General features: G+C 38.6%; 1 protein-coding gene across 8 annotated transcripts in view; it reads right to left on the reverse strand.

Moving 5' to 3' along the window:
• The window catches only part of SIPA1L1 (signal induced proliferation associated 1 like 1), a 201,543-nt gene that overhangs the window by 17,258 nt on the left and 157,762 nt on the right, over window positions 1-26,523 (reverse strand). For all 8 annotated transcript variants that reach the window (XM_059849637.1, XM_059849631.1, XM_059849638.1 and 5 more), the window contains 7 exons: window positions 24,207-24,783; window positions 22,833-23,107; window positions 19,098-19,373; window positions 10,959-11,108; window positions 6,352-6,476; window positions 3,560-3,678; window positions 801-1,240 (listed from right to left, as the gene is read on the reverse strand). In XM_059849637.1, coding sequence (XP_059705620.1) covers window positions 801-1,240; window positions 3,560-3,678; window positions 6,352-6,476; window positions 10,959-11,108; window positions 19,098-19,373; window positions 22,833-23,107; window positions 24,207-24,783 — 1,962 coding nt within the window. The remainder of the gene's footprint in view (window positions 1-800; window positions 1,241-3,559; window positions 3,679-6,351; window positions 6,477-10,958; window positions 11,109-19,097; window positions 19,374-22,832; window positions 23,108-24,206; window positions 24,784-26,523) is intronic.

A 26,523-nucleotide genomic window follows, 5' to 3' on the forward strand; every position in this document is an offset into this window, starting at 1 on the left:
TTATGATGATTCCACATCTTCTCTGAAAGACCGATGGTTTTTTTCTTGTTGCTAGCATGACAGAGTAGGAATATTTTTTTTAAAAGCACACCAAATACTTCTTGGAAAATGGGTTAGCAAAAAGGTCTAAAATATTTCCTGCTTCTGGCAGCACCAATTAACTGGTAAAGTGTGTATCTTCCATTTGAGGTGTTTAAGCACATTACATATGTACTTTATACTGCTGATTTTACAAGTGGCAAAATGGAGGGAGAGAGGGAAGGTTACTGTAACCTGTCATACCCACAAGCTTGCAGCAGAATGAGATTAAGATCTACATGCTAGCACTCCCAAGCAAATTCCTCTCATTATTGATCATACCAACTGCAAGCAGATTTCCAAACACAGAGACTAGGGAAGGAAGAAATGCAAAACATCTGAAATGAGTACTTGCAAGACTAAGAATAAACCTAATATTAAACTGTTCATTAATAACATGGACGGATCTCCTTTCTGATCCACACATGAACTGCAGTTGTTACAAGATATTCCCCATGAAGACATGTCTGTCTTACAGATAGTTCAGTAGCAGCAGTTTAGTACAGAATATGCTTTTAAAGATTTTTAGTACTATAAGCAGCAGCAGATGCGAAGACTAAAGGTGGTCTTAATTTTCAAGCATTCTGCACAGTAGAATCTTTCAAAACACTGATTACCTTAAGTGGAACATCCTCTCTTCAACATCCACTTCTCACTTTTGATAGGTTAGAGAGTGAGGGGAAAATGTGGGTGGGGGCAATCACACAAGAGGTGAAAATTACCTTGTATGTGAGACGGCATCACTTAAACTGTAAGCACTGTTCTCCCTTGTGAGAGGGTTGGAGGCTGGCTGACTCTTGCTGTGTATATCCAGGCTGAGTGAAGATTCAGCTTTCCGGTCCATGTGGCTGTCCTTTTCCAATGTCCTGTCTGCAATGGAGACCACTTCGCTGGAGCTGTGCCACAGCGGGGCCACCTTCTCCTTGGTCAGCCCTGTGCGGGGCGACGTGGCGGCCCCCAGGGAGGCGGTGCTGCCGTGGCTGGGTCCGTAGGAAGTGGTGTCGATGCCGCTGTCGGCCGACGTCCCTTGAAGGTAGTTGTAGCTGTTCAGCTCCGATTCCGTGCGCTCTCCACTGTCATACCATTTCTCATCGCTGTGAGCACTGGAGGCATTGCTGGAGAGTGTATTGCTGCTGGAATGGCTGGAGTAGTGGCTCTCAGACTACAGAAGAGACAACAAAATTATGACGATGGAGAAGAGAAAATAAAGGGTTACAAATGCCACCACTGTACAGTAGGAGCTCTCCTACCTGGAGGTATTGGATAGATACATTGGGAAGACTAATAAACTCTAAAAATTGGATTCCAACATGATGCACATCCTCTGTGCTGGGTGCACATAAAAAAACTTTTCTTATGGATTTGGAAAGCAGGGAAAGCCTGAGTCTATTGCATTTTGTCCCAAAATACCTTGCGGTGGCTCCTTTCAAGCACCATTCTGACCAGTCCAATCCAATGAAATTGACTGAACTATGTAGACTTTGACTTGATTTATAACTACAATAATTAAAAATATTCTAATTTTAAGACTGCAATGTTTTAGAACATGAAACACAACCAATCCACAGAAACTGAATGCTATTTTAGTAATCCAATTGCCTAGCAAAAAGTTAAAAAAGAGCATAGCCACTTCTTTTCCTCCTCTTGGCAGTAGGGTGTCTTTCCTCCTCAGCAGGAATGTCCTTTGCAAATGACCTGTAAACCATCATTTAACTAATGTGAAATTGCTTTCCAAAAAGCAGAGCTGCATGAAAAAAAGCTTTAATGTAATGCTTTTAAATTATCCAATCAGGTCATGCCAGTGCCTGGCTGGTTTGTATGTCCTGTCCTTGGTTACAGCCCACTATTACAAAGAAACTGAATGTCCTTAATTTCATAGTGGTGGAATATCCCATTTCAAGAAGAATTTCTTGTCATACACTTACTGCTCAATAGCTCATCTACCTTTGGGGTATTTCTATCCATTTGAATTCCACTGAACTTATGTAAGTTCTCATCTACAGAATCAGAAATGAAGCAGTAGGCAACAGACTTGTTGGATGACCACATGGCCTGGGAAAAAAGGAATTGATGGAAAGGAGACTTGTACATTTTCTATTTGTCTACCCAATTTACTGAATAGACGCAGAGATCCTAGACAAATCTAAAAACCAGATACTGCTTATGTCTTCAGAAGTAAATAGGGAACAGATGCATACTGAGAACAAGGAATCATCAGCATCCATGCCTTTATTTAATATAAAGAAAGAACGGACAGGAAAATGGGGGAATATGAAGTTGATCTGGACTCCTAGTTAACTCCAATTAAAGTTACTTTTCTTCATTAAGAACTTCATCACTTGCCCATCCATCTGTCCACATAATAAAGATTTACTTTAACAATGACTAAACCAGAATAATGCAAGCATTAATAATTCCAGTATTGCACTTGGCACTCAAGCTAATGAGTTATGTACTACATCACTATGCAGTCAAATATATGTCATGAAAAACAGGTCAATCTAAATTTAAAAACTAGTCTGTGCTTCTAAGAATACGAAGACAGGTGTGTTACTCTTCGGGTTTCTTTGGTATTTTCTTCTTTAAATAATAAATGTCTTGTTATGAATTAATAATCTAAAAGCAACACCGCAAATTTCATTGAAAGAATAATAGTGGCAAGCAGGAGCAAATTAAAGACTTGGAACCAATTAAAGGCTTTCACACATCAAAATAAATGCAAGTAATACTTTCAGTAAAATCATGCAAGACAACTCTGTATTTTAGCTTGCTGTACAAATAAAAAGAAGTAATACAGCTTATTGAGTAATTTAAAGCTTAAAGTGTACTTCTTTTATTACAGTGACTTCAGAAATTTTCAATACATTTTAAATTTATTAACTTTACTGTATTTATCTATCTCTCTGTATACAAATTGGGAAGTGACAGTCTCCACAAAGGTACGAATAGTTAACTCTGCAGAGACAGAATTTACTGTTTAGAACTTCAAAAGAAATAAAACAAGTAAGTTTTCTTTCAGCAGGATTCCAGGAGACAGACTCCAACAGTGTACAATGTATGTTATGAAAAAGGAGAAAATACAAAATGAAAACCACCATTCTGTCTGACAGCAGCAGCTTTCTGGCCACTACATTACAAGATCTACCAGTTAAACCCCAAGTCTTACATGTGAGGTCTAGGAATAGCTTTGCAAATTTCTACTAATCCTTTACTTCTCACAACATAACAGACAAGAGGTTGCTGTTCAACTGGCAGCAAATCTTTATTAACTAGTAAATATTTCAGTACACTGTGCTGTGGGATTTCGGCACCAACAGGCCTACACTGCTGCATTCTCCATGTTCTAGTAGGGAACAGGATTTTTTTCTTTGCCTTTTTGTAAGTTGACACTCTAAATATAACTTTGAACAACACTCTTGGTATCAAGAGCTGGTAGAGCACAAGCAAAACATTAAATAATTCCTTTGTTAGGATAACTTACATGACCCTGCTTATTTGGAGACAAGTGTACCACAGGATCCTGTCTCATCAGTCTTCCACTGGGGCTCTCTCGGAAGGACGGCAATACTTTTGAGACTGCTGGGAGATGGCACGTTGGCTCTGCAACACAGCACACACCCATGGACTGAGAGAGCAGTGCTACAAGCTAAGAAAAAGTCTAACCTTATTTTACACTGCAATTCTTCCAACACTACCTTAGCCAAAACCAGGTACATATTGTGGTAGAACACAGGGGAGGAAGTAGGGGCCCATTCCTGCCTGGTGTAAATCATTAAGGCTTCATGAAAAACCAGCTGCCACCACTCTGACTTTTGTTAGAACAACCTGAACAGTATCGTGTCCCCACTGCCAACAGCACTGTATCAGAGCATTTAAACAATAGACCATTCCCTTTCACAGGGTATTGACATTGGATCTCTAAATGCTTGATACCTGCTGACAAGAGATTTAACAGTCTCAACACCCACATTTCCTTAAATAGCATTCTATGTAAGGCAGGACAATAGCAAGTGATCACTTAAATGAACCCATTTTCCCCAGTACAACTACTACACATATTTCTTACCGAAGCTGAGTTAAATAAATGTTTTCTAATTGAAGAGAGTGCAAAAAAAAAACCCCAAACCTCTTGACATAATACTATCTTAAACACTGCTGGCTGTGAATGTGGAAAATGCATAGATGTACAAAAGGAATACTTACTAAACCTGACAAAAATGAATGGAAGTCAAATCACTCCTCTTATATGGACATTCAGAGGAATTTACTTTGCCAATAAAACTTATTTTCCCAGGAGATAACTGTGAAGGTCTAGAGGATGTTCCGACATAGCCTGTTAGGTAGGTAATTGCCTTCTCAGAGCCCAAGGTCAGTATTTTAAAAAACTCTCTGAGTTATGAGCTTTTATATATACTTCTACATATATTCTGCACTTCTAAAAATGCTCCTTTCAAGTAGAATATGTGCTGACAAACATCAAGTAACAATAACACTATCCATTGTAAATAGCAGTGTTTTCTCCATCCCAGCTACAGTTTGTTCACCTTGATCTGCAGCATCATGAGCTTTTTATAAGCCAAATAAAAGCTGTGAGTTTTTTAAAGAATAACAATCATAATAGCAGTAATAATATCATCAAACTTGATTTCCCCTGCCAAGTGGTAGCAGGCCATGTCGGTGAACACAGAACAAAAGTGTTCTATAGCAAAGGATAAGCCAGGAGGTGTCAGTGTGTGGACTCACTACACCTAAAGCCTTATTTACCCTGAGAGAGATTATCCCAAGTGGAAATGTACTTATTTATCAAAAACCAAACTTTCACCTAGATTCACCAGACTGACAAAGTCTCTGATCAGAGATGCAGCTTCCAATTCTATGAATGCAGGACAATACACAAGAGATAAAATACAGGGATTTTATGTCACTGTGCATTTCTCATCCTTTTCCAAATGCTGGAGTCAAGTCTCCTGCCATGTAATTTTTCCTGTTCTTTCTGGCTTTATTTATTTTGCTAATATGTTGACACCTGACACTGTAGAACAGAACTTCTTGGCAGCTCCACCCAGTGCCAGCACCAACATCCAGCTGTTGGTCTGCAAAAGTAATGCTGAGCAAAAAGATCATTTTTACATGTGTCATTACCATCACACAGCTTCAAAACATATGTGATTAAAATTGCTCTGTCAAAATGAGTACTGCAGATTAGTATAATCACAGTTTTTTACTGAGAAGCTGGGGGGGAGTTGTGAGGGAGGGACTGACAGATGGCTTTGATAACAAGGCACAGCTTACTGAGGTTGTGAAGGTGTGTGAACCAAGAACACCTTCAGAACCAGAGGCTAGCAGCATATGCCTTAAATTCCTCATGTCACTGATGTGCATTCTCCCTTGAACAATGTCCATTTGTACAGTGATGCAGTAAAGTGATACAATTACAAAGTATGGAATTGTTTAATCTAGGGTAAAAAAATTTAGAGAAACACACTCTAGCAACCTTGGCCAGGGTCATCATGTTGGAAAACTGCTATTTGTAGATAAGACATTTTCACTGGTGTCAGTCTTATTGGTAATCCTTTCAAGTCAAGCCACAGCTGTAGCAAAAGGTCTATGTGCAAGAACTTCAAACAAAGGCCTAACAATATAAATTCTCACTTCCTAGCTGTTTTATGTAGTTAATGTGTTCCCTCAGCTGACAGCTTAATTGCCATGTGCAACGAAAATGTATACATTTGTGGAAGGTGATTACCTACTTTTAGATTTACTTGACAATTTAAACTTTAATTGCATTTTTTTCATTTTATACACGGTGTTTTTATAGCTTCAATGATCAAACAATCAATTTGCATTTATATAGCACCATTTGAAAAGGAAGCATCACAAGCACTTGAGCCAACTAAGGAAAAATTGAACTAAGCCAAGCCACTCAGGAGAGCAGGTAAGGTCAAACAAGTCCTCAGCAGAAAGACAAATTAATAAGTGTGTCTGCCCAGCTGCTTCTAAAAGGACAGAATGTTTCAGGGTAAGAGCATTAAGGCAGATTTAATCCCACAATCAAATAAGGAAATGAAATCAGTTCTTCCTCAGGTGATTCTCCTAGGTCTCAAGGAAGCAGACTGCAGAAGCTTCAGTGCATGCTCCAGACCTAATTATTCATCCCGACGAAGAAGGCTCACTTTGAGAGGCGCTGAAAGCACCGCGCTCGGGAGGGCTCTGCGAGTGCCAGGAGCGGCACGGCCACGGTCACCGCGTGGCCGAGCAGAGCTCCGTACGTACCCAGCTGGTCAGCGATGCTGTCCTCGCTCCTCTGCCAGCTGGGCGTGGACTTGCCGCTGCCGCCCGTGTCCGACTGCGTGTTCTGCCTGTCAATGGAAGCGGGGGATCTGCGGCTAATTCCAAACCTGTTCTCCCCAAACACAAAGCAGATAAGCATTTTAAATATACATAAACCTCACACAAGGGGGAAAAAAAGCACTTTTAAGAAGCCAGTGTCAAACAACAGGGCAAACCAATGCATAGCACAAATGCTCGAGGGATTTATAATGCTTTGCCATCTCATTTTTGTGGTAGCTCTCCAGACCCTTTTACCAGCTTTAATGCATGTGATTACAATATACATTAATTTATTGAGCATCCTTGGGCAAGAACAAGTGGTTACAATGCTACAATTGAAAAAAAAACAGAACAAAACTTGAAGAAAGAAAATGATGAGTTTTTATTTACACAGATGTTTACATAAAAAGGTGACCAGACTTTTACATGGTAGTAGAAAACCCAACACAGTGAGTAAAATGTAAAAGTTTGGACAAAAAACACATAGGGAAATGAGGTGTGTTTAATTGGGAAAAGATCAGATCCTTTCAACTACCTCAAAACAAGTCAAAGAAAACACCAGAACGTTTGCTGGGACAATCCCATGGATCTCAGCCACTTCCCTGGGCTCCAACCAAGAGAGTAGTAAGGCCATACCTCTGGGTGATGCAGACATATATGCCAACAACATGGATTTGTTTGGGACAATACTAACACTGCCAAATATTTTAATAAGGATCTATAAACTTGACTGTTGAATATGGATTCTCAAATCCTGGGGTTTTATAAATTCTGGAAATTTTTAAGTTATTTGATCATAAAATTATTTGAGTGGATTAGTGCAAACTAAATATAGTTGTAAGAAAATAGTGAGACATACACCTATTGCTCTAAAAGAAAGCATTCAGAGCAAAAGGAAAACTGTTCAATGGCCTTTGTAAATCCTGTCAGAATAGGCAGATGGATTTCAGAAAGATCAATAAGGACAGCATAAACTCAAGGAGATCAAGCTAATGACAAAAGAGACACACAGTGCCCATGTGCCGCACTGAGCCTACATGCCTCATATGCCTAAAAGCCTGTAAGACTTGAAATCTACAGTTCTATATTACATATAAATCACTTCTAAGTCTGTAAGAATTATAGCTGGGTTCAGAAATAGCAGATCAATCATTAAGAATTCATCAAGAATAATGCATTTCTGAGATTTTTATTTTAAACAGATATACCCTGAAGGAAAAAGAAAATCCTTCAACTCTACATGCACAGAATAACACACAAAATAATTACAAGCTGATATATCATCTCTATATCAATGAGTTTCTCTATCTGTAGTGTCTAATAAGATGAGACAAAATGAAAGAGCCCAGCTGTGCTGTCTACTCACTCTATGAGCTACAGGCTGCCCCATGCAGCCTCCAATGTAAGACACCTTCCCAGCTGTCAGAACAAGCTCAATGTGGTTATCCCACTTGAAGTTCACACACTTTTAAACTCAAATGAACCCACCACAGCAACATTATACAGCTCAGAACAACAAAATCACACTCCCATCCTCAAAGACAAGCAGCTGGAACATGCTTGTAATGTGCAGCACATATTGAAATTTCAGCCTTCTAAAAATCCACCCAAATGTGATCATACTTCCCTTTTGTTCACTGCTCCCTGATACAGCCGGCATAGATTTTGATGAATTAAAAAAAGCAAGGAAAACCTGCATATATCTGCCTGAGTAGGATTTCTCTTATCAAATACTTAAATGAAACATGATGATTTCAATACCAATACAAGATACGTGTAACGAGTCTAAACACAGCATTTCAAAGGTGATTGATTTCTTAAACACTGATCTGTGGTCTAACTTTAATGATTTGTAAACAAACTCTCATGGGAAGAATATATTTTCATGATAAAATAACTAGAAGCTGGCATCTAAAAGAAAAAGCCAAGCCCCAAACAAATCTTGGTGCAATGAAGTTGCATTGCATCAATATTTTGCTTTCTCTTGTGATGTCCTCTTACCTAACCTCCATTATGTTCATATGCATATAGGCTGTCTATGTATGATCAAATTTTACTTTCTACAATAATTTATTGTTGATGCCACAGCGAATGCACAAACACAGTGTAAGTGTACAGAACACACATATACACATCAAGATCAATATGTATATTCTTGAGGGCAGTGAAGTTTTTGTCTAAACCCAGCTTAGGATATGGATCAATAATCTAGAGGCAGCAATTACTGCTTGTACCAATGTCTGACAGAGGCTGGACTCATGCATTCTTCTGGTCATTCAATTTCACAAACTTTCCGATTGTCACACTGTGTAACAATAAATAAATGTATGTGCAAATGGTGAGGCTGAGATTTCCTGCACTGGGAAATCTCAGAGTGGTGTACCTAGAGCACACTGGAACTTGATCTCTTGAAGATTACCTTCAGCGCATGGCTCTCCCTTGGCCCTTTTTCCAGCCCATCATTCTCTCTAACATCTTAGCAACTGAATGTTCCAATTTCTCTCACCTGTTTTAACAACACATCCAGGGTAATGCCGACCAGCCCTACCTGGGATACCAAACACCTGCAGAGGTGCCCTGAACCTGCTCTTTCAGACCAATCTTAAGAGAAGATGAACATGGAACTGGCATCAGCTTTTAGTAAAGGGACAGACATTAAATTGCTTCTTGAAGCAAAGAAAACATTCCTTCACAATCACATTTTTCATGTGTTCCATTTAGCCTTTACATGCTTACCATTGGGTAGATGTTTGGGAAATTCTGAATAAGTATGATTCACATGTACAAGGAGAGTATGAGAGGCAAACTGCTTTTCTTATAAAAACAGAACAGAATAGCAAAATAATTGGAGTTAAGAAATTGGGTTTTTTCTAAAGAGCATCCAATAAAGACCATGAAAAGTTCATGTATTAATTGCTTGTTTCATTATTCCATTTAAACTGTTTTCTTGCGCCAAATTAAAACTTCAACTCCAAAATGACAATACAGTCAGGATTTCCAGGACACATCTCTGCTGAAATTCCAAAATGATTGAAGAATGCTGTAGTGAACATATGCTTATAATTACCTTCAAAGATGGAAAAGGGATGGGTGCTGGTGTGCTCTGGGGACAATTCAAAACAAACCCCCAAGTGTGTCTGAAAATCCCTTCTTACTCAAGCTAAGGACATATGGCAGCAATACCTTTTTTGTAGTGCAAATGATGTTGTTGGAAAAGAGCAAACGATAATGGGAGCACGAGCTACTCATCAGAATTCAAGGTAACACAGAAATGCTGCTGGTTGTGATGTGAATGAGCCAGAAAGTCTACAGAGGATTAAGAGGTTAAGTGCCTTTTTCCAGCTGCAGAGCCCTGGATACACCTATATCTACTGTTTCCTCAGCAAAGTTTAACAGGTTTAAGGGCAAATCTCCTAAAGTCAGTAGGACGTAAGCATAAACTTAAACAATGACCAGAACAGGCCTGATAGTGTCATGAATCAAAGCCTTCATGAAGGTGGGCAGCAGAGAAGAGATTGACTCTTCATAAAACATCAAACTGAGCTGCAGGAAGGACAGGGGAGGACAAATCTTCAGTGCTGTGGAGCAAGAAGCAGTACTTTTTCAAACACATGCTCAGAAAAGTGTTCTCTGGGCTGACACAGAGCACCTAGAAGCAAAAAACAGTGCCCTTGTACGAAGCAGTTCTGGACAATGGCATTTAATCCTACTAATAATATATTTTTTAAAACAAAGGTATTTCTACATTACAGAAAACCCAAACCAAAATTAATTACACATAAGGACCTGCAAAGTACTCAAGAATACTTCAGAGGGAAGATTTGCAGTGTGAACTATCAGCAGTTTTGCCCCTTTATCTCCTCTATAGGAAGTAACTTGGAATGTAGTTGACAGCTCTTCTGCTGCCTTTTTTTTTTTTTTTCCTACTTGGAGATCTTTGATTTATTGGTCCTTCTGGTGCTCTCTGAAAATGATACAGATTTAATTTCTTCCTCTGCAAGTTGCCCCTTGCATTGACACCTGAGAGAGTTTGAAGATTTCTGGAAAGTTGGAAGCCTTAAGACAGAATGACTGCGAATATGTGAAAAAGCAGCTAGATGAGGATTAATTAGTACTTTTGTGCCTACACATCTTAGCTGCACTCAATACTACTTTGCTTCAACTATTAACTGACTGCAAAGTCCCAAACCTATTACTTCTTTTCTTCTAGAATCTACATCTGTGAAAGGAAGCAATTTGCCACATGAAACAAGCACCTTTAATGAAGGTTTTTAAATATATAAAAGTCCTTCTGTGTAGTAACCTGAGCAGCTGTAGACTAGGATCAGAGAGAGCAGTTAGGGTGCAAGGTAAAAGTGGAAGCAAAGGATTTTTAAAACTGGCTTTTTCAAGAAGCATGACAGTGTTATTTGAAAACAGCCATGGTTTCATGCATGTAAACAACAGCTGACAGGAGCCTGTGTAAGCACTCCTTGAGCACACATTACAACGAATGGAACAGAGAACAAAAAATCTGCCAAAACAGAATACATGAAAAGTCTGGTGCCTACCCTTCTGGCATAGATTTTTGTCTGTACGTGCCTCCAGTAGAGCCGGTGTCACTCGAGGAGGATAAGTTGCTTGGAGAGTTACGGCACTGCTGCGACCTCGCTAAGGCGATGGAGGAGACGGTGACGTAGACATCGGAGCCAGGGGACAGCCTGCTCAGAGCAAGGGAAGCCTCACATCAGCAGGATCACACTGCAAGGCACGCTCAACAACACCCTGCAAACTGCCACAGCTGCAAGCAATGCCATCGTGGAGACAGCAGAAATCCTATCAGCTGAAGGATCAGACATTTCCCCATTATTCATCTACAGGAAACCATGAAAATCAACGGTAAAACCCTGGATGCATGGGAAGAAATAAAGGCCAATGTGGGAAGAAAATTCTGGCACACACTAGGAAAACATTCTGGTTTCTAAAGTCTGTTTTTACAGATTGATTGTAAAGAATAACGAAACATGACATTCCTCATCAAAATACCAAAAAGAAGAAAATATTCCTAATTCTCATAGCAAACTCTTGCCTAGAACTTAAACTAAATGTAGAGAGCTGCCTATGCAAACTCTTCCAAGAGTATCAAGCTTACCTCTATGCCACCAAACATGTCCACATTAAAACACAAGGACTAAAAAAATGCAATGCAATCTATACATACCACCTTAAAACTTGACATTCTAATACAAAACTATCTTAACAGATCAAGAACTCTGTTTGAAAACACAGACCTGAGTCACATAAAGCCTTCACCTGTCAGAATAACCATACAGCAAATAAACAGTCTAGAACTGCAACACATGCAGCTGGGCAGAATGGCTGGAAGCAGCAGGCTTATACTGCCCAACTCATATCCTGTTCTGTAGTCAAAGGCTTTTTTAGATAACTGCTAGCTTTGTGCATTTTGTTTCCCAAACCCCAGCAGAACTCACTGCTGTTAGCTGGCTCTTTGTTCTACTCAGTCGTGACTGAGTATTCAAAAGTTTTACAGTGATTTAAACTAAGTTTGAATTATGCCATTCACAAACATCAAACTCCTACTGTAAACAAAAGCCTTTATCTACGAAAACAGTAATTTGCACAAGCTAAATAATTTAATATTTGAAAAACAGATGACTTCAGTGAAACATATAGATAACTTGCCTCAGCACCCAGCTCGGGTCTTGGGTTTTAGAAGATCTTAGCCTGGCCATTTAATCTGTATCTCTAAAGCAGTGGCAGATTTTAAATTAGCTCTTACCACAATACTGTAAAAACTTGAAAAGTTTAAAAAATCTTTTGGAAATTAAAAATAATTATTGAACTGATTAATGATCCTTATATATGCATATATATCAAAACAGTGTGTGTATATATATTTATATTTACATTTATAGCAAATGTGTATTGTCCTCCGAAGTACTTTGCAAGAAAGCAGTGAACTAACAAAATCTTAAAATGGAAAGAGCAGTACAACTGGATCAAACATTTTCACCATCTGGAATTTCATGAAGTGCATCTAACTAATAGTAACTCTTCTTCTGAGACAAAAAAGGAATTATCTAAGGCCTGACCATGGTAAGTACTACACCAATTCCAGTAATGCCTTTCTAGTCTAACAAACATATTTTAACTTATCCCACATTTATCAAGCAACTATTCTGAAATATTTGTTTGCAAAGAACATGGTTGAAGACTTGAAAACTTGGTGACCCATAAGCCAAGCAGTTTATTTTCCCAGAAGCATTCCTCTAAAAGAAAAAATAGTTTGGCCATACAAAAATGCTCTTTCGTTAGCATTCACTCACATATAAAGGCACACACATTTAAACTCAGTTACGCTTGCAGAGCAATACACAGTTTAAAATGATGACCTTTTCTCCCAATATTAAATTGGAATTGATGGCAAGGAAACCAATTACTTCTTGAATAATTTCTTTGAAATTTTTTCTGCTGAAAAATGCTTACATTTTCGTTTCAGATTCAGCTATGTCTTGTCTTTTCTTCCTATGCCTTACCAAAAAGTGACAGCACTGTTCAGAAGGAACTTCAAGATTTCAGAACTATGTCATAGAGCTCTAACTCATTTACAAAGGGAAAAGACCTTGAGGGCAAACAAAATTGCATTATAAATGTGGTCTGAACAACAGGGATGAGCAATCAGTCAGGTAGGACATTCTTTTATTTAAAGCAGATGTACATTTTCGTTACAGTTCACAATTGCACTAAAACGCACTAACACTATAAGACATTTCATTTTGTGTGAAACATATAAGAGGAAAGAATTTAAGAGCCAATTAGTTCAAATTGACTTTTTGAACTGCTTTGAAATCTTTTGATGAAAGGCACTTGCCAAGACAAAAGGTGTATTGTGTTGTGTTAGCAGTATGCCCCTATAGCTAAAATAATATGAGCCTGTCTTTTGTTTATAATTAAAAACCATACTAAAGCAAGCTCTTATCTTTTTCAAAAGAGTGTTAAAAAAAATGCCAAAATGGTTAAGTGCATGAGTCCCACAATTGAATTTAAAAATAGGCCAAGCGTCCATTACATTAAACAGATACAATTACATTGAAGTCAATTGAACTGGGATTATCCCATGCATGATTTAGTTCTAACAGATCTAGTTCATCCTGAAAGAACTGGTTGAGTCTTGCCAAGTATGGAAAGAACATCATCTTTTGTGAAAGCAGGGAGTGGAATAGGCATACATTTACTTTGTTTAATATGACAACACAGACATTGAAAGCATTCATCTTGCTCTTAATAAATGAATTTCCATGTCATTAGCTGTAATTTTCCCCACGTATTCAGTGTGCATAGGTATGCAGTAGACACATCAGAAGAAAAATGTCAGTCTAGGTCACTTTGTGCTATGGCCTAAGGCGGTCTAATGACAAGATCACACACAGGTGCCTTTCTCTGTAACGCTGTACAGGCACGGGGACTATACTGTGCTACAACTTCTGCAAGAGCTGCAGAGCTCAGAAGCAAAGGAAGGTCAGGCTGGCAGAAGAGGGAAAACAGCCTTACAGTCAGTGCTGACATGGCAAACTGAATTCTAACTTTGTGCTCACTGAAGCCCTCTGATGTGACCACTATTGTATTTGTTAATGACAATTTTTCATTTGTTGTTGCTAATTTTAATTTTTCAAAAGGCCTTATTTGATTCCAAGGCCCACTATATCTCAGAGCTGAAATCTTCCTGAAGCAGCTGAAGTCAACTGAGGCTATAATTTGAATATATAAAATATTAACAATGCTGGGCACACTTCCAAATATGAGATGGCCAAAATAAGCAGAACAAGTAATTAGAACATAATTTATCTCTCTACCTTTGTTCTTAATCTAAAAAGGGCCAAAGACATCTCTTCTCACACAAGAATTTTGAAAAGTAAGTTTAATTAATACCCATGAAGCATTCAGAAACTATAGTAATGGGCACCACTGTAAAGCTTAGAGGGGAATTAGTAATGGCATCTTTACAACAGGATTTGAATGTCATCCAGTAAATGAGGGACAGAGTAATGAAGAGGAAAAGAAAAAGTAAATAGCTCTTCTTTAATGAGCTGCATCCACTGTGTGAATTGAATGAGGCAGATGTCCTCTGTTACAAGAAATTCGTGTAATTTAATCAAAAGAAGCATCTGAATATACAGTTACACAAGAGCTCTGGAAAAAACAGCACAGCAAATCTTAATTCTGGCATGCTTACCTTCCATGTGTTTGAGTTTTACAATCCTAGTAATACTGCAAGCCACAACAATTTCCTGCAAACACCGTCTCAAATGCTCTCATGTTTAAAAGAAAACAATCCATTCAATTCAAAAAGGAAAAAAAACCAGCAATTTTGAGGAAGGGGACAGTGAATGAAACAGAAAAGGCAATTATGCTGTCATGTTGTACCTTCTCAAGTTTTTGAGTTTTTTCCAAGTTGATCATCACCTTTCAGAAAACACATATTGAAACAAGAAAACAGAGGCAGGCAGGGGGACACCAGATGTACAGAAGAGTTTGTGTATGAAGACACACTGAACAAGCTCTGTGGCTCCAGGGATTATAGGGAAACTTATCCTCTCTCCTTCACTTCATCCAAACATGAATTACACTGGACCAAGCAAGCAGTGATTACTCACTAGCCCTCATGACAAAAGAACAAGTAGGAGGTCTAGAACTACCAAGAGACCAATTAGCAGGAGCCTGGATGAAGAGATAGCAGCCACAGCAGTACAGGTGCAGCCAGCTCCAGGCAATCTTACACAGCAGACAGCCAGGGAACTGTCAGACCTGGTAAAAAGAGTCTTCCTCTGTAAGCATTTCTTATGGTTATCCCTGGTCCCCACTGATGGCCCTCGTCATGCCAAATCTTGACATGACACAGCATGGCTCTTCTCAGATGTTTTTACCTTGCAAGAGTTTGGCTGCACAGGCATGCATACCAACAAACCTCTGGTTTTTCCACTGCTACATCCAGCTCTAGGTCCCGGAGCTGGTAGGAAATGCATGGTATATAACCTCAGGTTAGTACATGTTTTAATTTGAAGAATGTTTTGAGAACATTTAAATAACAAATCTTCAAACCCCATGAGGTAGGCAGTGCATGTACTACAATGCTGACTTGACAGGTAGCAAGATGAGCACAGACACCTGTTTGTTTATATTTGGAAAAATGTCACTGATGCAAGAGACACTGCAGCAGATAAGGATTTTTAGGTAATATGGGAAGAGTTTAAAATAGAATCTGCCTGCAGGAATTAACCTATAAACTATAACTGGCATAATTACTTTCACTGACTACATAGGCATCATTAAAGTAAGTATGGAGTCTTAGGGCAAGACTGTGCTTCCAAGTCCTCAATGTGACACAAAACCAACCAACGATATTGTTTTAATACTTCCATACTGTGGAATTTTACTGCCAGTGTGTGACTGCAGTCATGCTGTAATTCAGATTTCCATTTGGTTTAAAATATTGACTGTGCTCAGAAATTTTCTAGTTAAGAGCCTTGAGCTTTCATGCAACAGTACTCAGCTGCAGACTGAAGTGCTCAAGTCCAGACTTGAGTCTTCAACATGCTTTCATCACTGATTTCCACACTTTTTCAAATGTCTGTCAATCAAGTTTTAACTAAAACTGGTTCCAGCTTAATTGACAAATTAATTAAGAACAGATAATTATCTACCATTATCTCCTCTCCTTTCCTTGCACATTGTTTCTTAATACAGTGAAGAAACCAAGTGAACAAAAAACCTGAAAACTGGAGGCGGGGGGGGGGGAGGGATAAATAAAAAATCAAGTGCTATAATTACATGTTCACCAAAAACATTAGCCCTGGTTTACTTCACACATATGTGGTTTATTGTTTTTTCCTTAACATAGCCTGATATTCATTCTGGGTAACAGGCTATATAGTATCCCACATGGTAATTAATATTGTGAAATACACCAAAACTTGGAATTTATTGAATTCATATTATTAGATTTTGTAGTCTTAATGTTGCAGTAACATTAGAGATTTGTTTTACATTTATAAAGTTCTGGGTTATTTTTCCTACCTACAAATACCCACCTATATCAATAATGACTCCATTCAAGGATCCAGGTACTGTGAAGATCAGGGAAAATAAGGTACTAAATTGGATATATGAAGATAATCCAAAGAAGGCAAATGTAAGTACTCAGCTGGACAGGGCATGTCTGCCTTCGCAGAATGAGGGATTGTCAAGCAACACACTCTCTCCCACCTACAATAGCAGTCTCAATGGGGAGACAATGTTTAGATGAATTTGAAGTGAAACTCTCCTGTTCTCAAGACTGCTAATGCAGATTTTATTTATTTCTAACATACTTAAATGGACTAAAGGGAGCAAAGCACAGCAGAGCACCATCACTACTGCCTGCACCAGAAACATGCACAGATTTCAGCACCTCCTCCTCAGTATTCCTTAAGGTAAATATGAAAACCAGTGGTGAAAAACTAAATGAGATAGCAGCTAAGAGGGCTATGAAAAACCCACCTTTGTTGATTTTAAGACTTTACACAATAAGAAGTATCTGAGCCTTCTGAAAAGCAAAGCTTTCTTTTATCATGAAGAGAAAAGACAAATGAGTCTTGCAGAGAGCTTATTGCTGAGGTTTTCCCCTCCTATATTTCTTTATAATGAAAAAAAAAATATTTCTTCCCTTTAACTGAAAAGACATTAAACTTATGCAAGTGATGATATATTTAAACTTGATTTACGCAAGACTAACATGTTTAGCAGACCAGAAAGATGACAGAAGACACTTTTCAAGCATCCAGAAAAATTCCCAGTGAAATTTTAAAGCTACTTTGATAATATACTTTCAAGGATGAAAAAATCCAATAGAACCCTTTTTGAATAATAATAAAAAGAATACTTAAAAGAATGCCTAAAGGAGAAAAAAAAAAAAAAATCAAAACAACCCACCAGCTACATGCCCTGAAAATGAAGGAAATGAAAAGTCAAAGTTTCACTTTTTGAAAACAAATACTGACTAAGAAAACGTAATTTTCACTTTGCAAACATTTATCAGGCCATAACCCCCCTTCTAGAAGCCTCCAGAGACTGGGTAAATCTTGAATGCCTTAGGTATGTGAAGTTGCCTGTGTACAATTTTATGCACAAGGAACACACAGTTGTTAATACCCCTTCTCCCAGGGCAGCCAAAGGCTCTCTTCAACACAAGCCAACTCCAGACTGCAGCCAAGCTCTCTGGTTAATGCCACGATGAGATGGAAGCATCTGGAAAAACCAGCAACTCAACAGAATTCAATAGTCTGTCACTGTCTTAAGCTTTTCCCAGGTATTACTGTGCCTCTTGGAGCCACATAAGGAGATTGTTCAGCACTGGAGAGAGCAAAAAATGCCACCAGCTCAGCTGCTCTTCCTTCCAGTTCAGCATCTGCCTGTCTTTAGCTCTGAGAGGCAGATATAGCCTGTAGCCATGCAATTTTTATGTTGGTCCAAATACATAATTTGAGAATCAAGTCCAGTATTTCAGTGGCTTCTGCAACCTTTTTTTAACAGACAATCTAGTCAGGTCATTTATGAAATTATTAGTGCCTCCAGTGTTGTACTTTTTTTCCAACTCCCACAGATGGGAGCTTTTAAAGTATATATTTAAGAAAAAGAAAGTAAGAATATGAAGTCCTTAGCAACCACTGTAATTTCCTATCAAGGTATCCAACACAGAAGTTTCAATTTCACCTTGGTAGTTTCTTTGGTCTTGGCTGTACCATCTGTGAACATGTTTTTCCATCCCCAGTTCTTCTAGATGTGAAAAAGATTTTAAGTTGCTTCATTAGAACTCTCTTACATTACCCACAATACACATCTTATCACCACTGCTTTGTATTTTTCACCCAAAAAGATGATCAGAACCTAAAGTTTTTTTCCTTGGAATTGTCCAAAATAAGAAATACAAGCTATTAACTTGCTTTCCTCCACAGATCTCCTTGCAAATGCAGAGACAGATTTGTATAGATAATCAAACCAATGACAGTACATTTGAATGCTATAAAATACGTAATTTTCTACAAAAGAATAAAAATACTGTTACATGATAGCCTTGATACCTTTTTCCTAACAATCGCTTTCTTGTTTAAAGAACTCAAAACAACAAAAAACCCCAAACCACCCTGGAGAAATCCAAAACTAGAACAATTTCTCCTCTAGCCTAAAATGTCTGAACACTAAACACTCCCCAGTCAGATAAATTTCCTTCTATACGAGTCAGAATTCTCTTATTCTCTAACCCTGTTAGATACTATTTTTGCTTTGGGTGCTTTAGGCAATACCACCAAGCCTATGAACAAGATAAATTTTTGATTTACTTTTTCAAAATGCTGACGTTCATGAACACTTAGCTCTAAAACTCTGACTGTAACTCATTTAAAACTTAAATATCACATCAGTTTCAGAATACCATCCAACACAGGGAAACATCCCAGCATACTTTATTTTGTGGTTAATTGTGCCAGGAAAGGTATTTCCTTTTGATTATTGTTTCACTCACAGTCATGCTGTCTTTTGACTAATTAAAACAAAGATTAAAAGCAGTCCTCAGATACTTAGATAAAACTCCTGTGAATTTTCCCAGGCAAGACCCAGAGCAGCAATGAGAAGCCATTTGCGAAGAGGACACGTACCTCCGGCTCTCCAACGGGCGCCCGTCACTAGAGATGCTTCGGGGAATGTTGGCTCGTTCTGGGGGTGGCATTTTCCCTTCTCCTTTTCCAGAGCTAATCCTCGACGGTACTGGGCTTTGGATTTGAGAGGGCACCTGAGCCACATGAGGTCCCTGCCCTTTGCTCGCATTTCGCTGCCATTTGTTATTATTTCTGAAGGGAAATTTGAATTCATATGACATTCCTTCATTCACTTTGTACTCCATCACTGGCATACGGTAGTTTTCTGAAGAACTCCTGGAAATGAAGAAAGTAATATGCAGCTACAAAAAATAAAAACACGTGCCTTATTCACAAGAAGGGAAATCTGAAGACAGAAGCTGAACCAATTCTATGAAAGTATGAGATTTTCTTTTTAAGAAACGTTTATTTAACAAATTTTAGAAGGCTCACACAGGAAAAAGGACTAATGATGGTGAGAGTCTGTCTCTTCATCCTGGTGAGTGATACACAACAGACTACCATGGACTCTGCCTTGTTGGCCTTCCCCCTGATTCTCACACATTAATGACCCTGTTGTCACCATCACTGAGCCCTAACCCAATGCCTGTCCTTGTCTGTCCCTCCAGAAGAGTTTACAGCCATCCATTCCAGCATTCCAGCTGGTCAAGTTGATACTCTCCATCTGATACTGGGCTAGAAAAGCTAAAAGAGATATGTGAGAAGGGTATCTCCCCTTCTTAAAGCCCTGTGTTTTAGAACTTACCTGCACCCAGACAAATAAGACCTGAAATGTTTTTTCTTTTTGAGACACATCTTTCTGGTGCACACACATTAAAAGACAAGAGTCACATGAAATAAGGCACTAGACATAACTTTCAAACACCTCTGGCTTTGGAGTACCTCAGCTGATAAATCTGCACATTATGAAAAGACTTGCTAGAAACTGTAGATGCCAAACCCCAAAGATGCCCACTGCTTCCTGAGGAACAGCACAGCATAAAAAACTGACTAGAACAGGACATCAGCTAATGCAGCCCACGTAGGAAGCAGGGCAAACTTCTACATATATTTCAAATGAGGCACTTGGAAAAAAGATGGAATCTTCTGCATCGGTAAAGTTAATTTTGGCATTTCTCTTGACAAATATGTATATATATATATATATCTGAGTGAATACTGAGCATGTTTTATCATAATTACTTTATCTACATACATCACTCTCTAATGCAAAGAAAAATAAAAAATCAGTGCAAAATTTTGAACCCATAGCTCTTCCTCTGAGCAATTACACCATGAGGGGTGAGAAATATTAGTAGATCTTCCCTGCAAAAATCAAAAAACTAGACAGAATTTGTTATTTGGCCATGCTGACATAAGCAAGTTGTGCGGTCTAATAGGAACAGACAAAGTGAAACAGTGCTGAGGCCTTGCTGCCCACAGTATACTCATTTTGTAGTTTTATGCTGGTCTACCCTCTAGTCTTAATGCCTAAATTAAATTATCAGTTGAAAGGCATGAGATGTGCTTCTGAAGCACACGTAGGTCAGCTTCACCTGAAAGTCTCCCAGGCCACTCTGATGTGATCCACTGCAGGCTAGAGAGGGATGAGCAGGAGATAAGGCCACTCACAACTGAACTACAATATTGATAATTTATATCCTTCGTTTTTCTTTTCTCTTCATGTTTTATGTCCCTGCTATTCTTCCCCCAGTGCTTATGTACTTAGTTTGGGTTTCTCTTTTTCCTCCCTGCAACGTACTTCCAGTTTAACACGCAGAAATGCACAATGTCCTTAGTTTCATATCAGCCAACTAAATGAGTTCAGTAGCAATGTTTTAGTAATCATGGTTTAGTAGAGACTTAACCATAACAAGGCCTGCCTCTGCACAGGGCATGAGAATGTCAACTGGGGTATTTGGATGTATTTTTGCATCACCCACTGACCTTGTACACGTGCCTGTTGCCAAGTCAGCTTATCTAACTGCACCCCAATATCATGCCAACCAATTTATTAGGATAGGGACTGCTTCTCATATTGGAATGCATCTTCATTTTTAGTTATGATCTGCAGAATTTATTGTAGTAGAAATACTCAGTGACCTCCCGAGGACATAATGTAAGAACTCCAGTTGCAGAAATCTGATTGCCAAAAGAGAGACTGCTTTGTGCAAATACTTAACTGAAGTCTCTAGTAATACATGTAGGATAGCTACAAACTCAAGACACAGTTCTTGAACTGTTATGATTTTGGATAGAGTAAATGGGGGGATCAAGAGTTGCTTTATGGAATTTTACAACTAGCAATAACTCACCATGAACATTTGCTCACTAAACAGCAACAACAAAACTCAGAGTATTTCAAAAAGTGCAGTCATTTCTCTTACTGCTATGGCTTTGGATGCACTAAAAGTAAGCCTGTTTTTGGCTGTACTTAATTTAGTTCAGAAATAATAGGATCTGTGCTTTCCACACTGATTTTTCTGCTCTAATCCTTTCATGATGATTGCAGCTGAACTTTCCATTTGCTCGGGCTGCTAAATACTGCTCAAAACCTTTCCAAATATCTCATGAGTGACCTTATGCCACTCGTCATTTTAATCCCTGACATGTATTCAATTTTCCACTGACAGCTAAAGGACAAAAACTCCTTTTCCCTCTGTTCCTCTTTTGCTAGCATTGACGAAAGGAGTTCATGTTGCAGTAAAAGCAAACATGGATTTTTCTTTTACACAAGTACCAGGTCTTCTCTCAGAGACACAATTTCATATAGATATAATAAATAGGTGTTAATGTTCAGCTCCAGTCTTAAATATACAAAGATTTAGCTATTAGACCTACAAGGGTATAGGATGATTAAAAAAGAGCAGTGGAAAAATGCTCTCGTGGTCTCTCACTCCAAGGAATTCTCTGAACTTTGGTAACTGTACTTGCTTCTTGGAAAACCTATCCTAAGCCTTCAGCTAGCCTGGGGGCAAATTTATTCTATTAAACATCATTCCATTTTAATCCTACAGCAGCATTTCTAGGATACAAATACAGGATGTCAGGAACATGCGATTAAGACTTAGTGATGTAGCTGAAGGCTACAGACAATGCTGAGAACTCATAAAAATTACAGCTTCAGTGTGAGTTCAGGAAAAATTGAGGGACTTAATGTCCAGTTTAAGAAAAATGCACACACTACTCCTTATTTTTGATGAAGCATCAGTTTTAAACTATAAAAAGAGCAATATAATTGACATGAGCTTCAGACTTAATACAGATGGCAAGTGAGAGAGATGCAACAAGATCTATGGAGTAAAGAAGAATTTGCAGCAATTTCTCTGGCCAGATCTGTACCTTTGAAAAACCCTCATCATTTACAGCCTTACTTATTGTGAAAATAGAAGCATTTAAGTCTATTCCTAGCTTTCAAGAAACATATACACAGGCATTAGAAACTACCAGCAAACAGCAAAGCGGGCAGGATCGTGCACAATCAATTTTGATGCATAATAAACACACGATTATGACTAAAAAGTTGTTTGATTTCTGTGTTCAATTCCATGGTTCCATTAACTTTTTCACACGTTATTATATTTTAGTATTCAATGAATATTTGGGGGCAGTTTTTCCTGCTCCCTTCTTCCAACCTTAAAATACTGGATGCTGTATTATAATTACACCAATTTTTTTTTGAGGCTAACTCTCTATGGTGGTTCTCCCCACAAAACAAGATACAATTTCAGAGCAAACACAGCGACTGCAAAATACCTGCGTGGTGTGCAGTCCTCATAGGGAGGGACAATGACGACCTTCACTGTGACTGATGTCCTGAGCAGATCAATCATTTGCTCGTGGCTCAGGGTGGCCACAGCCACCTTGCAGATCTCCACCAGGCGGCTGCCCTGGCGCAGCCCCGCCTGCCAGGCGTAGCCATAGGGCTCCACGTCTGCCACGATGCCCTCGTAGTTCACGTGGAAACCCAGCTGGCCCAGGCCATTCCTGCGCAGAGTCATCTCCACGGTTTCACAGCCCTTGGTCACAAGCTGGGAATGGAAATGTAGAAAGACTTTAGTGCACTGAGACACCTCTGGAGCTGACAGAGGTTTAGGGGCTCAAGTTTTGAACAACCAACTCCCAAGGATCATGGTGTGACACGATAAAGGGATATATACTGCAGTCCTAGGTACATTATCAGCTGAAATGAGTCCTGTTGCTCAAACTAAGATTTTTAAGTAGAATCTGGTTACTCAAGTTCTGCCTTGGAATTTTTACTGCAACCACAGGAATTTTAGAAGATACATGGCAGCACACAACCGAAAAAGACATGAAATTACACAAGCATCTGTTTTATGCTTTAGTAACCAAAAATCATTCTCCATTTCTGGCTGTTTCAGGAAATGGCAAAATTACTTCTCAGTCAGAATGTGGCAGCACAATAAACTGGGGACTATGCCAACTCTTCCATGTACCATGAGCATCAATGTCATCAAGGGCAATTTAATAGGACCTAGATTTCCTTTTTTTCTGGTTGTTATACAACCACACTTGTGAAATTACAGGATCGAGAGTGAAATGTAGCACATTGTTTCATAACTTAATTGGATATAAAATGAGCATGGACAGATGTTTTATAGGGAGATACCACGACTCACTGCATTTTTAGTTTATCACATGCATTCAGAGTATATCTGAAGGTTGCAGTGGGGATTGGGACTGCACCCTGCTGGCAACATAATCAGTTAGTCTCAAAGACATTGCAGATTCATTTGAAACAAGATACAGCAAGCCTATAAAACAGAGAAAGGGAAGGAAAAACAAGGAAAAGAAATCATGTGACACTTCTGTACTTGTTGTGTGGGAGCAACTTATGCATCTGAAGGACCCGGTCTTTTTAATATATTTTTTTAACATTTTAATACATTTTTCACGCACACAGCCAGCTGAGACTAGTTGATATCTGATAAAAGTGAAAGCAATATTCAGTTTTCAGAAATAGAAGCAGAGAGGTCCTTACAAATTTCACGATAAAAAATTAAAACAGTTTTAGGAAACCCAGGCATTATTTAAATTGAAGCTTTACTTGGCCAAGGGGTGAGAGGAGAAAGCAAAGAAGGGAAACCAAACAAGAGAACACATTCTAACCTCCAGTCTTTTGACGATCTCTTTGATGTCATCAATGTTGCTGATGAAGCTCTCCAAAGAAACACATTCACCTCTCTCATAGAATATTTTGATATTTGTGTCTGTTGAAGTCCACCCTATCACATCTCGACAGGAGCAATTGAACACCACGCTTTTTGTGTCCTGTTCAATGAGGACTACAAACTCATTAGAGATGCCTAGGAGACAGTCTATTTCCATACCCTTGCTGTAGTCTTTTGCATGGACACTCCAGACAATAGCACCTGAACTATAGATCTCTGCTCCTGGATAAGGTTTGGACTTTTCCTTCTTTTTTGAAGCAAGTGAGATGAAGGGGAACTTGCCAGAAGGGTCAATGGGTGTGTTGGTGACATTCTTCTCTGCCAAGTCTTTCAAGTACTCTTGCCGGGTCCTGGTGGCCATCGCACGGAACTTCTCTGATTTATGAGCAGCATTCTCTGCATTAATGACTTTGGCCAGTAAGAAGTCCCTGAACACATTTGATTTAGGAAACGTCACACCTTTTGGAATAGGTGGGCCAAAGGATGGTACGTCTCTGGATCTTGTCACAGCAACACTAAAAAATAAAAAGAATAAGAGACACAGTGTTTCACTCTAGGCAAATTCAGCAGTTTTTGCTTACAGACAATACATTCCCTCAATTTTTTTTTTGCTCAGCAATATGCCTGAATTTATGCATTAATGTTCCAGTGTGGAGGTTATGCCCCCTTTACTGCATAAACAGAAAGCCAACTTTTTGCACGTAGGCATTTTTGAGTTCTTCCCAGTCCCACAGCTTATAAAGAGCTTCAAGTACAAAACTGTAGGGTTTGGAGTTTTTTTATAAGTAATCATTCATGTATGGCAGTTCTGAATTTTGTTTGGTTTTGGTATAAAAAGAAAATTTCTAACTCACGCTATAAGAGAGGCTAGCTTAGAACGTAGTACTTAATGCTGAAAGGTTCACTGAAAACAGTGCCAAGTGTGTGATCAACATTAGAAATACAGATTAAATGAACACATTAAAAAGATAAAGGCAATGAAGTCATCTCACAAGGCCAGTTCCACTGACAAAATCATTTGGTGACTGAATGCATATATACATCGCATCACTGTTTTACATTTCTGGATTGAAAACCTTACTAGCTGATATTGCTTAACTCCGAAAATACCTGAAATAAGAAACTTCTGAGAAGTTCAGTGACACACAGTAGAAACAGATATGTTCTTTTTCTAATCTTCCTTTTAGTTCCAGCACCAAGTGATGGACTGACAATAAGATTGCCTTAGGCAACAGGGACCAGCTTAGCTATTCTCAGTCGTCAATGCTCTTTTGATATAAATCAGATGCAAGTTGTTTGGAACCTCTGAAGATCTGACATTCCAATCCAGTACCATTCACTTGGCAAACTATTCTAAGAGACTGAAACTCTACTTCGATAGTTTTGTGACAAGAAATATTCCAACAGTCCAAACAGGACTTACCACATATCTGTAACTAGATCTGAAAAAGCATTAACTAACTTTGGCCAAGATACCATGGTAAAGGAAATAAAGAAGAATAGGATAAAACTTGATCACATTAGGAAAGTATGTGGTGTTTCACTTAGAATGCTGACTGGTATTATTTTCACATTTTGGTATTACCTGAATTTTTAAACATAATCAGAGAACTTCCCCCCCCAAAAAAATCAGTAACTAAGATTTCAGAGTAAATCTTTTGAGGAAGCATATAGGAACACCAAAACTAAAAATTAAGTCACCCAATCTACAACTGTATCTTCTGGTTTTGAGTGGTAGGGTGTTTTGTTTGTTTATTTTGCTGCTCTGAATTGCTTGGGGTGTTTTTTTCCTTTGATTTTTTGTTTGCCTTTTAATGACTATATTTTCTGGCAACTGATACTGAAAGACGTCATTACTGTCATATTTCCTCCCAATGTATACCAGTATATCTCAAAGTATGCAACAGGGGGTGCTCATGAAGCAACTGACTAATCTTTAGTGGTCCTGAAGGGTCTGTTATTAAGAAATGGAAGCTGAAGCATTAAACACAATTACTGGATGCAATGAAAACCTACCAGAAACTACCAGTAAGATTTTGTTTGGTTCAGTTTTCAGTGTCATGAGTCACAAGGATAAGAATTCAATCTTTAACACACGCTGGAGAAGTTTTAAAAAGTAAGCAATGCTCAGAGATGCCAGACTTTTGAAATATTGTTTATCTTAGCTGGGAGAGGGAATCACTGGCCAAGATAGTGCTTGACTTTATTCCTTTTATGTAGTTTTAAAATATAAATTCCAGTACATTTTTATGCTA

The sequence above is a fragment of the Haemorhous mexicanus genome, chromosome 6, assembly GCF_027477595.1.
Source record: "Haemorhous mexicanus isolate bHaeMex1 chromosome 6, bHaeMex1.pri, whole genome shotgun sequence".
Taxonomy (NCBI): Eukaryota; Metazoa; Chordata; class Aves; order Passeriformes; family Fringillidae; genus Haemorhous; species Haemorhous mexicanus.